Source organism: Mesocricetus auratus, unplaced genomic scaffold (genome assembly GCF_017639785.1).
Source record: "Mesocricetus auratus isolate SY011 unplaced genomic scaffold, BCM_Maur_2.0 Super-Scaffold_100014, whole genome shotgun sequence".
In the NCBI taxonomy this organism is placed as follows: Eukaryota; Metazoa; Chordata; class Mammalia; order Rodentia; family Cricetidae; genus Mesocricetus; species Mesocricetus auratus.
The window spans coordinates 16,032,328-16,047,213 of NW_024429197.1; the positions used below are offsets into that span (position 1 = coordinate 16,032,328).

General features: G+C 42.2%; 1 protein-coding gene across 3 annotated transcripts in view; it reads left to right on the forward strand.

Annotated features, from left to right (window-relative positions):
- Zmym1 (zinc finger MYM-type containing 1) overlaps positions 1–5,314 on the forward strand; it is a 35,524-nt gene extending 30,210 nt beyond the window's left edge. For all 3 annotated transcript variants that reach the window (XM_005079458.4, XM_021232760.2, XM_040756607.1), the window contains one exon: positions 1,171–5,314. In XM_005079458.4, the coding sequence (XP_005079515.1) occupies positions 1,171–3,462 (2,292 nt within the window). In that variant the 3' untranslated portion in view covers positions 3,463–5,314. The remainder of the gene's footprint in view (positions 1–1,170) is intronic.
- Positions 5,315–14,886: the final 9,572 nt, after the last annotated feature.

A 14,886-nucleotide genomic window follows, 5' to 3' on the forward strand; every position in this document is an offset into this window, starting at 1 on the left:
ACGTGGTTTTTTTGTTTTGTTTTGTTTTTGCTTTGTTTTGTTTTGTTTTGTTTTTTATTTACTTAGTAATATGTTTTGTTTTATTTGTTTGAGACAAGACTTCTCTGTGTAACAGCCCTACCTGTCCTGGAAGTCACTTTGTAGACCAGGTTCACCTCGAACTCAGAGATCTGCCTGCCTCTGCCTCCCGAGTGCTGATGATTAAAGGTGTGTATCACCACCACCTGTTGATACATTTTTATATATGCTATAAAGTGTTGTAGCTGGAGAGATAGCTTAGCAGTTGAGAGCACTGACTGCTGCATTAGAAGACCTGGGTTTAGTTCTTTGACAGCCCATAGCCATCTATAATTCCAGTTCCAAGAGATCTGAGAAGCCCTCTTTTTTAGCTCTGCAAATAACAGGCACATAAGTAGTGCACAGATATTCATTCAGGTAAAACACCCATACGCAACAAAAAATGTTTAAAATGAAAACTAATTTTAAAGTATTGTTACATTTCCCACCGAGTTTTCCTTATTTACTTTTCTTTTTTTTTTAATTTTTAAATTTTTTATTTAATTTTACTTTTATGTGCACTGGTGTTTTGCCTGCATGTAGATAAGGATGTCAGATTCCCTGGAATTAGAGTTACAGACAGTTGTGAGTTGCCATGTGGGTGCTGGGTCCTCTACAAGAGCAGTCAGTGCTCTTAACCACTGAGCCATCTCCCCAGCCCTAGACAAGATCTCACTATGTAACTCTGACTGACCTTGAACTTGCAGAGATTGCCTTCCTCTGCCTCTAGAGTGCTGGATTTAAAGGTGAGTGCCATGCCTAACTTCCTTTTGAGTAAATATTTCTAGTCAATGAGTAATAAACAATTTTTTTCTAGCACACCTTTAATCCCAGCACTTAGGAGGCAAAAGCAGGCGGGTCTCTGAGTTTGAGGCCAGCCTGGTCTACAGAGAGAGTTCCAGGACAGCCAGGGCTGCACAGAGAAACCCTGTCTTGAAAAAAATATATTTTTCTGCAGTGTTATACCTAGAGCTCCTTTAAACATTTAGTGGTGAATCTACATGGTGAATAATAATTGTTAATGTCTCTCATAAAGAAGTTTATACTACAGTTTGTTTGGTATTTTTATTATTTGAAAACTATTAATTGTTATTTTATCATTTTTGTCCTAAGAACTCACCCAGTGAATCCAGTAGTCGTGTTGGTAATAGTGTGGAACAACCCAGCCCTCTCCCATCTTCATCGGTGCACTTTGAGGCCACAGTTGGTCCCAATGTGGAAGCACAGAGCAACAGTGGGTCACACCAGGGACACAACATAGAATCTATGGAAGTACATGACAGACCTTGTTATCCAAAGTCTACGTCCACAGTCCAAAAAGTTAAAAAAGAATCACAAAGTATTAGAAAATCTTGGCGCTCGGGTCCTCAGCATTTGAACCCCAGTTCTAGGAATGATGTTGCATTCTGCTATTCTTGCCACTTGTTCTACCAGAAAAATTTTAACTGCCAGGGAGAATCATTTGCACCCCAAGGAACTGCTGACTGGGAGAAAATGCTAGAAAAATTCAAGAAGCATGAAGAAAGTGAAGTGCACTTAAAGTCACTGAAGTTTTGGAAACAGTACCAGTTTCTGGATGAAATGCCACATGATGGTTCTTCTGTTTATTCAAAACGTATTGAGGGAAATAAAAGGTACCTAAAGCTCATCATTGAAAACATCTTATTTCTTGGAAAACAGTGTTTGCTCTTAAAAGGAAATGACCAGTCTATCTCATCCATTAATAAAGGCAATTTTTTGGAATTACTAGAAATTAGAGCAAGAGATAAAGGAGGAGAAGTGTTTGAGCTTATGAATTCACATGTTGACTACTATCGTAGTACACAAGTCCAGGAGGAGATTGTTGAAATAATAAAGGCTGAAATCTTGCAAGACATTGTGAGTGAGATCAATGTCTCCTCAGCTTTTTCAATAATATGTGAAGAGACAACTGATAGTGCCACAAAAGTTCAGCTTTCAGTGTGCGTGAGGTACCCACAAAAAACCTCAAGTGCTGTCCTGGTTAAGGAAAGGTTCCTGGGGTTTGTTAATATTGACAAGATGACTGCAGTCCCTGTACACAGGCATATCAAAGCTTACCTGCAGCAGGTCGGGATTGATTTTAGTAAGATATGTGGTCAAGCCTATGATAGTGCCACGAATTTGAGAGTAAAATTTAATGAAGTTGTAGCAGAATTCAAGAAGGAAGAGCCAAGAGCTTTATATATACATTGTTATGCACATTTTTTTGAATTAGCAGTCATTAGTTTTTGTAAAGAAGTAAAAGAACTCCGAAGCACACTAAATGGTCTCAGTTCTTTGTTCAATACTGTTCGTATGTCAGGGGAAATGTTGGCAGCTTTGCAAACCAGGTGTAAACTAAGTCAAAATAAAACTTGTAAGAAACACACATCACAGTCATGCTGGACAGCCCACGATCACTTGTTACTGTCTGTGACGGAGTGTCTTCCAGAGATCATTGAGACACTAAAAGCGGTGTCTTGCCGTTCCTCAGGCACAGCTATAGCTGACCAACTGAATGATCTGTTGGTGGTGGTTACCAAGTTTGAATTTATATTCTGTTTGAAATTTCTTTATCGAGTACTCAGTATTACAGGAATTCTTTCTAGAGAGTTTCAAAGTGAAACTGTAGACACCTTTTCTTTGTTTTCAAAAATAGAAGCAATTTTGGAATGTTTATCTTCTGAAAGGAGTGACATGTATTTCAAGAGTATCTGGGATGGAGCAGCTGAAATATGTAAAAAAATAACCCGTAAAGGTTTTGAAGTTGAAAAGCCCTCTTTTCAAACAAGAAGAAAAATTCAGAAAACAGATCCTGACAACTCAGGGAGTGTGTGTTGTCCTACTTCAGCACATGAACACTATAAAATTAATATTTACTACCAAGGTTTGGATAGTGTATTAAAAAACTTAAAGTTATGTTTTTCAGAGTTTGACTATTGCAAAATGAAACAAATTTCAGAGCTATTATTTAAATGGAATGAGCCCTTAGATGAAGCAGCCGCAAAACATGTTCAAGAATTTTATAAGCTTGATGCAGACATTATCCCTGAACTTAGATTTTACCGACAGTATGCAAATCTCAACTTTGTTACAGATTATGGTTCTTTAAGCTTCATTGACCTTGGCTGTTTGTTTAGTCAGCATGGTCTCCACAATAATATTCCTTGTATCTCGAAACTGTTACATATTGCTTTATCTTGGCCAATTACTTCAACAAATAATGAAAAGTCATTTTCCACACTGCCTCATCTTAAAAAATACTTACTTCATACCATGGGACAAGAGAAACTTACTGGCCTGGCTCTGATGGCAGTTGAGCAAGAACTTGTAAATAAATTGATGGAGCCTGAAAGACTCAATAGGATTGTGGAAAAGTTTATTAGTCAAATGAAAGATACATAAGGCTTACAACTCAAACTCAAGAATTTTGTGTTTTTATTGGAATCGTAATAAAGTTTTGTTGTTTGTTCTTTAGAGGTAGTCTTAGTATGTTGCCTAGGCTAGTCTTGAATTTGTGAGCTCCTGTGACCTGCCTACTTCTACATGCTTTTTCTCCAGTTGACAGACTGTGTGTTAGGCCCATGTACATTTAACACAATTACTGAGCAACTACTACATACCACATACCAGATACTATTGTAAGTACTGGAGATATAGCAGAGAATTAGGACTCTAGAGTCCAGTGGAACTTAGTTTTCTTTAACTTTTTTCTTCTTTTGGTTTTTCAGAACAGGATTTCTTCATATAGACTTGGCTGTCCTAGAACTCGCTCTGTAGATCAGGCTGGCCTTGAACTCACAGATCCGCCTGCCTCAACCTCCTGAGTGCTGGGTTTAAAAGTGTGCATCACCACTGCCCAGCTTATTGTGTACTGGTAGAGACATGGGTGGCTTTGAGCTTAAGGTTTGAAATACAGGTTGACTAGGCAGTGGTCACCCCTTATTATCTGTTTTAGCTCATTCCAAGAGGAATGAGGGCTGGCAAGTAGAATTTTAGCAAAGCTGAGTTCAGCTTTGGGTTTCTCACCTATCTGCCTCATTTTAAAGAGTAAAGGGAAGAAGTTTAAACAGGCAGTATCTGACCATCATTCAGGAGTAGGGAACTCATTCCAGGTTCTCAGAGAACCTTGAGCTCAGATATAGTCAGTCCAACACTTTACCTGACCTTTGGGCCACCAGTAGTCACTTGGTCAATCCTACCAAAGGTAGACTAGAGGGAGTCTGGCCCCCAAGCCCTCTGAGGCACTTGTTAGGAAGGAAGAGGGCCCCTGGGTTGCCAGGATAGAAGGGATCTGGTGAGGGTGGCATTTCTTGTGGACTGGACAAAGAGTAGGGTCACCAAGACTAGAACCAATTCCATGGGAGCTACAAGCCCCTAGAATTGCTCCATGATCTGTTTGTTTCCTTTGACTCTCATTACTCCTGAACTGCACCTGTGCTGGCAAGCGGGAGGTGGACAGTTTACTGGTTCTCCAGTCATGGTCTGGTTAGTCTCGTGTATTCATTGCCCAAACTCACTCATCCCTTGTGGTTTCTGCAAGAGGTCTTTTGCTCTGTTGCTAACCACCCAGTCTTTACTCTGAGGTGTAACACACCCTGGGTTTATTGACCTTCACAGACTTAGGAAAAATGAAAACCCAGAGATCCTTAGCTATGCAGTCTGAGACCAGCAAGAGGCATGGGCAGGCAGGCACAAGGCTTATGTCTTCAGGTATGAGATTCTGTGGCTCTCCAGCATGCAGGAAGAGGCTCTCACACTTGAGGTTCTAGGGCTGGTGACTGGCATGAGGAAAAAGTTAGGCCATCATGTATTTTTCTTACATTAGGAAAAGCAGTTTTTAACATGCTACTAGGATAAAATTAGCCAGGCAGTGGTGGTGCCTGCCTTTAATCAGAGTGCTAGGGAAGCAGAGGTAGGTGGATATCTGAGTTCAAAGGCATCCTGGTCTACAGAACTAGTTCAAGGACAGTCGAGACTATGAAAAGAAATCTTGTCTTAAAAGGAAAAACACCAAAAACGAGTAACTTTACCCAGCCACATATCACTCAACACAGTCTTTCCTAGGACACCTAATGTTGAAGTGGACATAGAGGTTGAGGTCATGTATCTCTTATACTTTAATCAGGGCCTGGGCATACTTTGACATTTCCACCATGTCCACCTTTCTGCATTGTTCCCTGTTTGCTGTTACCATTCCAGTGCACTCATTAATAGCTGCTTATTGGAAATAAAAGGGAGTTGATCTTATAGTGAATGTTTATTCTCTGTACTTTTATTCTTTGTTTCTTGGAATGTATAAGTCCTTAAAGCCATGAATTTTTTCTCTGAAGTCAGCTTCTCTTCCACATGTAGTTTTTAGTTTTCATTATCTAATTTCCATCTCATCAGAATCAAAAGATTGGTGGTTTGTCTTTTTTCCAGGTATTTGGTTGGTCCCCTGCATACCTTCTGCAAAGTAGAACAAGTATCTTTATTAAGTACCTGTTTTGTAACTTAGTACTTTTCACATTGCTTTACATTTGGTGCTCTCAACCACCTGGGAAACAGGTTATTGGAGGCTGGAGAGCTGTTAAGACTGGCTGCGCTTCCAGAGGACCCAGGTTCAATTCCCAGAACCCACATGATAGCTCACAATTCTCTGTGACTCTAACTCCAGGGGATCTAATACATTTCACCTAGACATACATGCAGACAAAACACCAATGCACATAAAAATAAATCATTAGAAAGATTTTTTTTTTTTGGATTTTTCGAGACAGGGTTTCTCTGTATTGTTTTGGAGGCTATCCTGGAACTCACTCTGTAAACCAGGCTGGCCTCGAACTCACAGAGATCCGCCTGCCTCTGCCTCCCGAGTGCTGGGATTAAAGGCGTGCGCCACCAACGCCCGGCTAGAAAGATTTACTTCTTAAAAAAGATCTAAGGAGAGCCGGACGTTGGTGGCGCACGCCTCTAATCCCAGCACTCGGGAGGCAGAGGCAGGCGGATCTCTGTGAGTTCGAGGCCAGCCTGGTCTACAAAGTGAGTTCCAGGACAGCCTCCAAAGCTACAGAGAAACCCTGTCTCAACCAAAACAAACAAACAAACAAAAAAAAAAACCTAAGGACATAAACAGGTAGTCCAAGCATGACATGATGGCTCGTATTCCCAACACTTGGGAGGCAGAAATAGGAGGATCTCTGAGTTTGAGGCTACCATGGTCAACATAGTTCCCAGATTGCCAGGACTTACACCCTGTCTCTTATGTAAATTAGATTTATTTACTTGTAGGTTTAGGGATGACTCATGTACCATGATGGATCATGCATGTGTGTGTGTGCAGGCCAGAAGGGCCTTGTGTTTATTAGCACATCAAATGGAAGCAGCCTTCTATTTTGCTGCTTCTAATACGTGGGGTGTTAACAGCCTTATGTAAATGGAGACTTCTGTCCCACTACCTCTCTTAAAAATAACCACTCGTGGGCTGGAGAGATGGCTCAGAGGTTAAGAGCACTGGGTGTTCTTCCAGAGGTCCTGAGTTCAATTCCCAGCAACCACATGGTGACTCACAACCATCTGTAATGAGATCTGGTGCCCTCTTCTGGCCTGCAGGGATCCATGCAGACAGAATACTGTATACATAATAAATACATCTTTAAAAAAAAAACACTCGTAGCTGGGCAACAGGGTCTCAGGCCTTTAATTCCACCAGGGAGATGGACACAGATGGATGTCTGAGTTTGAGGTTAGCCTGTCTACACGTTACAGGACAGTGAGGACTGTTACACAGAGAAATACTGTCTCAGCCCCCCCCCCAAAAATCACAGTCTTTTTTTTTTGTTGTTTTTGTTTTTTTTGTTTTTCGAGACAGGGTTTCTCTGTGGCTTTGGAGGCTGTCCTGGAACTCGCTTGGTAGTCCAGGCTGGTCTCGAACTCACAGAGATCCACCTGCCTCTGCCTCCTGAGTGCTGGGATTAAAGGCGTGCGCCACCAACGCCCGGAAGATAACCCATTTCTATTAATCTATGTATTGCTATGTAACTTGTGGCTTTACCTGTGGTCTAGTACATCTTGTTGCTTTGGTTGCTGGCTGGCATCTGTCCAGACTCCACCCTCTGTATCTCTGCTTAGATTTCCCACCTGGCTCCTTCCTGCCTTGCCAGAGGCAAATCAGCTATTTTATTAACCAATGTGAAAAAAACATTTGCAGCAAACAAAAGGATCATCCCACTGCAGCCTTAAGATATTTTGGTTATTACTATCTTACTCGGTTTTTGAGACAGGGTTCTTCTGAGTAACTCCAGCTGTCCTGGAACTTACTCTTTAGACCAGGTTGGCCTCGAACTCACAGATCTGCCTGCCTCTGCCTCCTGAGTGCTGGGATTAAAGGTGTGCACCATCACTTCCCAGATATGCCTTAAGTTATTTTTTAAAGAGGGCAGCCAGGGGGCTGGAGAGATGGCTCAGCAGTTAAGAGCACTGACTGTTCTTCCACATGATGGCTCACAACCACCTTGAATGAGAGAATAAGATCTGATGCCCTCCGCTGGCATGCAGGCAGAAGACTGTATACACAACAAATAAATAAAATATTAAAAAGGGGGGGCAGCCAGACAGTGCTTTAGATGCAGCACTGGGAAAGCGGAGGCAGGCAGATCTCCAGAGTTTGAGGTCAGCCTTATCTATAAATTGAGTTACAGGGCAGCCAAGATGGAACAGAGAAACCCTATCTCAGAGGGAAGAAAAAAGTAAAGTAGTATAAAAGTGAGCTGAGGGTGTAACTCAGTGGCAGAGTACTTACTTGCCTGGTATGTCACAGTTTTGTTCAATCTGTGATATCACAAGAAAAAGCGACAAACATTCAGGAGGAATCATACTTTGAATTTCGAGATTTGGCACTGTTTCTGAGCTCAGCTCATGGTACAATTATCTCATTAGGCTGGGCAACAGCAGCACGTCATACTCTCAACATATGTACAGTCAGTGGTGCTCTGAGTTGCTAAGATGTGCTTTTCTCAACTCAAGATGGTTTTGATTTCTAGTGAGATGATTGATTGGGATCTAAGTTGATCCTAAACTAAGGAGCATCTATATTCAAACTTAGGAAAGTGTGAATGTATGAATATTAACCACATAATCAAAGATAACTACTTGTCAGCTCTTTTTGAATGAGGAATGGTGTCTTACTATGTAGCTCTGGCTGGCTTAGAACTGAATATGTAGACCACACTGGCTTTGAACTCAGAGATCCACCCATCTCTGCCTCTGGAGTACTGCGATTAAAAACGTGTGCCACTGTTCCCAGCCTTTTAAATTATTTGTGTGTTGGGAATGGGGGACTGGGAGGGTGGCATGGTATGACAGGAATCTTGTGGAAGTCAGAGGGTAGTTTTCATCTTTCAACCATATGAGTTCCAGGGCTTCAAACTCAGGTCATCAAGCTTAGCAGCAAGATTCTTCACCCACTGAGACATCTCTTAGGCTCTTACACTTCTACTTTATATTCTTAGAATGAAGATAATACAAGAGCCTGGCTGGGGACAGAGCTCACTTCTTAGCACACACAGAGCTCTGGATCAGTCCCCAGAACTGCAAAATTAAAGACAGGGAAGAAAAAAAAAAAAGGAACCCAATCACAGGGCTGTAGGGATTAAATAGATTAATGCATGGAGAAGCATTTACTGAACACATTATTACAACTTGACCCTTTTCATCGGAACCTATTTCTCACCCTATCCTTTCACTAGCTTTTAAAGTTCAAGTATTAGCAAAATGAGTCTTCAGAGGAAAAGTAAGTCTTCCCTTTCTATTGCTTTAAAATATTTAGTCTTACCTAAATCTGTCAAAGCAATTAATATTCCGTGTCTTGTTCTTGGAAATTATGAGTCAGTTTGTCTGGGGCAAAAATCATGAAACTAGTTTTTAAAGTTCCATGGGTGCCAGCAGAGGTGACATAGGCTGTACAGAGTGAGTTCCAGGGCAGCCAGAGTAACACAGAGAAACCCTGTCTTAAAAAAACAAAAGGTGGCCGGGCTTTGGTGGCGCACGCCTCTAATCCCAGCACTCGGGAGGCAGAGGCAGGCGGATCTCTGTGAGTTCGAGGCCAGCCTGGTCTACAAAGTGATAAAAAGAATAAAAAAAGAATAAGCCTCTAGGGCTGGAGAGATGGCTCAGCCGTTAAAGGCTAGGCTCACAACCAAAAATATAAGAATAAGCCTCTGTGTGTGATTTATTTGGGAGCTGGGAGGTAGGTCCCCCCCAAAAGCCCAAAAAGCAAAAACACCACACAACAGGAATATGCATAGATGTACATAAAAACCTGTACATTTAACTTGTTTCATACTAAGATGAACCCAGTAACTGGCACATGCTAAGCACATGCTCTTCAACTGAGCCACACACTTCCAACCATACAATTATGATCTATCCACCTATAATATTACAATGAAGCCAAGTGACAGTGTGAACTGAATAGACACTTGAACCTGCCTTCCTTCCCTCCCTCCCTCCGTCCCTCCCTCCCTCCCTCCCTTCCTTCCTTTTTCTTTATTCTTTTTTGGGACAAAGCCTCTCTTTGTAGTTCTGGCTGTCCTGAAAATTGCTGTGTAGACAGATCTGGCTGGCCTCGAATTCACAGAGATTCGCCTGCCTCTGCCTCCTGAGTGCTGAAATTAAAAGTGTGTGCCAGCACATCTGACTACATGTATTTCTTTTTCTTTTTTTTCTGAAACAGGTTTGTGTAACAGCTCTGACTGTCAGCTTGTATTTCATTCTTTCTTTTTGACTTATATGTAAAGTTTTATTGAGGAGGAGGTAAGAAAATAAGGGAAGGAAAGAGAAGAGATAAAGAGAGATAGAGGCACACACAGAAAGAGAGGTTTGGGGAGGAAAACAGAACAGCCAGGGATCTGTCTGCCTCTTCGTAGATGGCAGAACAGGTAGCATGTATTTCTTTATCGGTGATAATGCAAAAATATGTATCATATACAAGTTTACTTTCATGGAGTCATAGTTGATGGATTTCTTAGTTTTCCACCAAAGAGGGTCTGAGATAAGGTCTTGGATTTTAGTTTACATGGGAGGTGATCCAAGGAAACAGAAATGAAGAAACAGTGGAATAAATGGCAACAATCAGCCAGGTAGTGATGGCACACGCCTTTAATTCCAGCACTCGGGAGGCAGAGGCAGGAGGATCTCTGTGAGTTTGAGGCTGGGCTGGACCGATAGCCTCCAAAACAATACAGAGAAACCCTGTCTCGTAAAAACCAAAAAAAAAAAAAAAAAAAAAAGAATGGCAACAATCTAATGAAGGATGTTAATGGATGGGCTTCCCAACTAGCCAGCAGCCACAGGCACCCGGTGCAACCATGGAGATAGCACCAGGAGATGCAGGACTCTGCTGCAGGGAGCTCCTTGAAGCTCTCAAAGTTCTTCCAGGGACAGTAATTCTCTCACATTTCCAGGTCCTTCCTCCAACTGTCCCTCCAGATCAGGAAGAGAGGGCCTTCCACTAGCATCATTACAGGATGTGTGCAGAGGGCAAGCAGATGAGGGTTTGCACAGGGACAGGAAAGCTTAAGTCAACTGAGTGAGAGCCTTACAGGAATGCCAGATACAGTAGCACCTAGATGCAATTCCAGAATAGCCCAGCCTGGTCCGTCCCAGCCCCACTGCTTTCTGCCCTTTAAACCTGAACCACTTGCTGAATTCTGCTAACAATGTGTGGCAAGGACTGAGCTGAGCACAGATTAGCCTTATGATGATAATGACCAATGATTGGGTCAGGTAGACATCCTCAAAAAGTAAAGATCATTCACCACTGAGAATATTCTATTTTTTTTAATTTTTTATTTATTTATGTATTGTGTATACAGTCTTCTGCGTGCATGCCAGCAGAGGGCACCAGATCTCATTCAAGGTGGTTGTGAGCCACCATGTGGTTGCTGGGAATTGAACTCAGGACCTCTGGAAGAACAGTCAGTGCTCTTAACCACTGAGCCATCTCTCCAGCCCGAGAATATTCTTTTAAGATTTTATTTTGGGGGCTGGAGAGATGGCTCAGATGTCCCTTGATTGTTAATGCATTTTATAAGTATTTTTTATTTGAGCTGGAGAGGTGACTCTTCTATTAAAGGCTAGCTAGGTTCACCCAAAGCATAAGATTTTTATCTATTTTTAGGTGTATAGTTATTTTGCCTTCTTGAAAGTCTGTACAAAAATGTTTATGCAGTACCCACAGAGGCCAGAAGGGGCAGTAGATCCCTGGAACTGGAGATACAGATTGCTAACCTTCCTGGTGGTGCTAAGAATCAAAACTGGTTCCTCAGGAAGAACAGCTAGTACTCAGCCCTTCCTTTTTTGCTGTTGTTGTTGTTTGTTTGTTGATACAGGGTTTTTGTTTTTTGTTTTTTGTTTTTCGAGACAGGGTTTCTCTGTATTGTTTTGGAGGCTGTCCTGGAACTCGCTCTGTAGACCAGGCTGGCCTCGAACTCACAGAGATCCACCTGACTCTGCCTCCCAAGTGCTGGGACTAAAGGCGTGCACCACCATCACCCAGCTCTTCCTTCCTTTTTTAAAGATTTATTTATATATCTGTGTGTATCTGGGTGAGTATATGCTATATCAATACAGATGTCCTAAGAGTGTAGGAGAGCATCTTATGGCCTTCATGGGCACTGGCACACAGATGACACATACCACAAATATGCAGGCAAGACTCCTACATATAAAAAAGTCTGGGTGTGGTGGCACATACATTTTATCCCAGACTCAGGAGGCAGAGGCAGTCAAATATCAGAGCTCAAGGCTAACTTGGTCCACATAGTTTCAGACAAACCAAGGCTATCTATTGAGACCTTACCCCAATAAACCCAACTAAAAAACAAAACAAAAAGCTGGCCAGTGGTGGTGCATACCTTTTTATAAAGATATTTTATTTATGTATATAGTGTTCTGCCTGCATGTATGCCTGCCCACCAGAATTCATTATAGTTGGTTGTGAGCCACCATGGTTGATGGGAACTAAACTCAGGACTGATGGAAGAGCAACCAGTGCTCTTAACCACTGAACCATGTCTCCAATGCCTTTTAGAGCATGCCTTTAATCCTAACACTGGGGAGGCAGAAGCAGTCAGATCTCTGAGTTCAAGGCCAGCCTGGTCTGATCTGAAAAACTATTTCCAGGACATCTAGGACTATTATACAGAGAAACCCTCTTGAAAAATAAAAAAGAAAATAAAAAGAAAAAGTCAATTAGCTATGAAATTGGGAAGATGGGGACGAGAGAGACAGCCCAGTAGTTAAAGAGCATTGGCTGCTATGCCAGAGGACCTGGGTTCGATTCCCAGAACCCACATGGCAGCTCAAAATTGTGTAATTTCAGTTCCAGGAACCCTGATACTTTCATACTAAGGCACATAAAAATAAATTTAAATGAAAATAAATTTTAAGGGGGGGCAGATGCTTAAATGTAATTTTAAATGCTACCATAAATCCAAAAAAACCAAAAAAAAACCAAATATTTACAGCCGGGCGTTGGTGGCGCACGCCTTTAATCCCAGCACTCGGGAGGCAGAGGCAGGCGGATCTCTGTGAGTTCGAGGCCAGCCTGGTCTACAGAGCGAGTTCCAGGACAGCCTCCAAAACAATGCAGAGAAACCCTGTCTCGAAAAAAAAAATATTTGCTTTATTTAAAATAAATACATAAGGGGCTGGAGAGATGGCTCAGAGGTTAAGAGCACTGACTGCTCTTCCAGAGGTCCTGAGTTCAATTCCCAGCAACCACATGGTGGCTCACAACCATCTACAATTCAATCTGGAGCCCTCTTCTGGCAGAACACCGTATGTGTAATAAATAAATAAATCTTAAAAAAAAAAATACATACATAAATAATGACTGGGTGGTGGTGGCCCATGCCTTTAGTCCCAGAACTCAGGAGTAAGAGTAAGGTGGATCTCTGGTACAGAGCAAGTTTCAGGACAGACAGGGCTATACAGACAAACCCTGCTTCAAAACAAAAAAGTTGCTAGGTGGTGGTGGCGTGCCCCTTTAATCCCAGCGCTTGAGAGGCAGAAGCAGGTAGCTATCAGTGAGTTTGAGGCCAGCCTGCTCTGTAGAGTTCCAGGACAACCCGTACTGTTACACACAGAATCACTGTCTCAAAAAACAAAAGTTAAGATACAGACCAACAACGCAAGATATCAAACGATGGTGAGAGTGGGGTCTGGGACCATGGCTTCCCAGTTGAGTGCTTGGCAGAGATACCAATTCCCAAAAAGAAATCTGGCTAGCATAATCAGGAGACTAGTCATATTAAGTCCTTGATTGAGAGACCTTGCCTTAGAGAATAAAGTTGAATATTCTTTGTGTGTATTATGAATGCAATGAAATTTCATAATGAAAAATGTTAGGGTTAGAGAGATGATTCAGTGATTTTTCATCGTTTTCAAAAGTAGTTGGGAGGAGCTGGAGAGATGGCTCAGTGGTTAAGAGCACTGGCTGTTCTTCCAGAGGACCTGAGTTCAACTCCACATGTTGGCTTTTTTTTTTTTTTTTTTTTTTTTTTTGGATTTTCGAGACAGGGTTTCTCTGTATTGTCTTGGAAGCTGTCCTGGAACTCGCTTTGTAGAGATCCACCCGTCTCTGCCTCCCGAGTGCTGGGATTAAAGGAGTGCGCCACCAACGCCTGGCTGGCTCACAACTGTCTTGAATGAGATCTGGTGCCCTCTGCTGGCATGCAGAAGATTGTATAATAAAATGTTTTAAAAAAAAAAAGTATTTGGGGATTGGAGAGAAGGCTCAGTAGCTAAGAGCTTAGTTGTGGCAGGGAAAGTGGGTGCACGCCTTTAATCCCAGCACTCAAGAGGCAGGTGCAGGTGGATCAAGGCCAGTGTCCTCTACAGAACAAGTTCCAGGACAGCCAGGGCTATACAAAGTAATCCTGTTTCAAAAAAAAAAAAAAAAAACGTTGGGGGGCAGGGGTCTCTAGTTACTCTTGCAGAGGACCCAGGTCAATTTCCAGCATGTACATGGTTGCTCAGTTTAATTCCTTGAGAAATTTAGACCTCTAAGGTGTCCATGGCACCAGGAACACACTCATACACCTAAATCTGAGTCAAACTGTTCTGGAACTATGTAATCCAGGCTGACTTTGAACTCCCAAAGATCCACCTGCCTATTTTCCAAGTGCTACCCCAAACAAAATAAAAAGGGACTGGAGAGATGTACTTTTTAGTTCCCAGCATCCCACTATGAGCAGATGGCTTACCTGCAGTTCTAGCAAATCCAAAGCCCTCTTCCAAATTCCTTAGGCAACTGAACATATATGGCATACAGACACCAAAACAACTAATAGCCTGTGCATGACAGGATCTTGCTATGCAGCCTAGCTTTAGGGAGTCATATAGTCAAGCATTAAAGTCTGCTTCTTCAAAGAACAAGTTGAAAATCAAATTATTACACATCTCTATCCCTAGGAAGTTGAAGGTGATGGCTGGGTGCTATTCCCAGCCCTTTTTTGTTTTGTTTTTCAAGACAAGCTTTCTGTGTAGCTTTGGAGCCTATCCTGGCACTCTAGTCCAGGCTGGCCTCCCAACTCACAGAGATTCACCTGCCTCTGCTGGGATTAAAGACCAACACCCAGCTTCCCAGCCATTTTTTAAGGTAGGTACATCCTCTACCTACCAGAGGCTAAAATTAAAAGCATGCACTTCTACCAGAAGGCTCCTTTGCTGTCAGTGTTCAGTGCCTCCTTGTCCTTGGCCATATCATGTGTAAGATCCATGGTTATAATTTATGCTGAGATGACTTAAGTCACTTGCTAGATTCTGAGTATCCACAAACACACT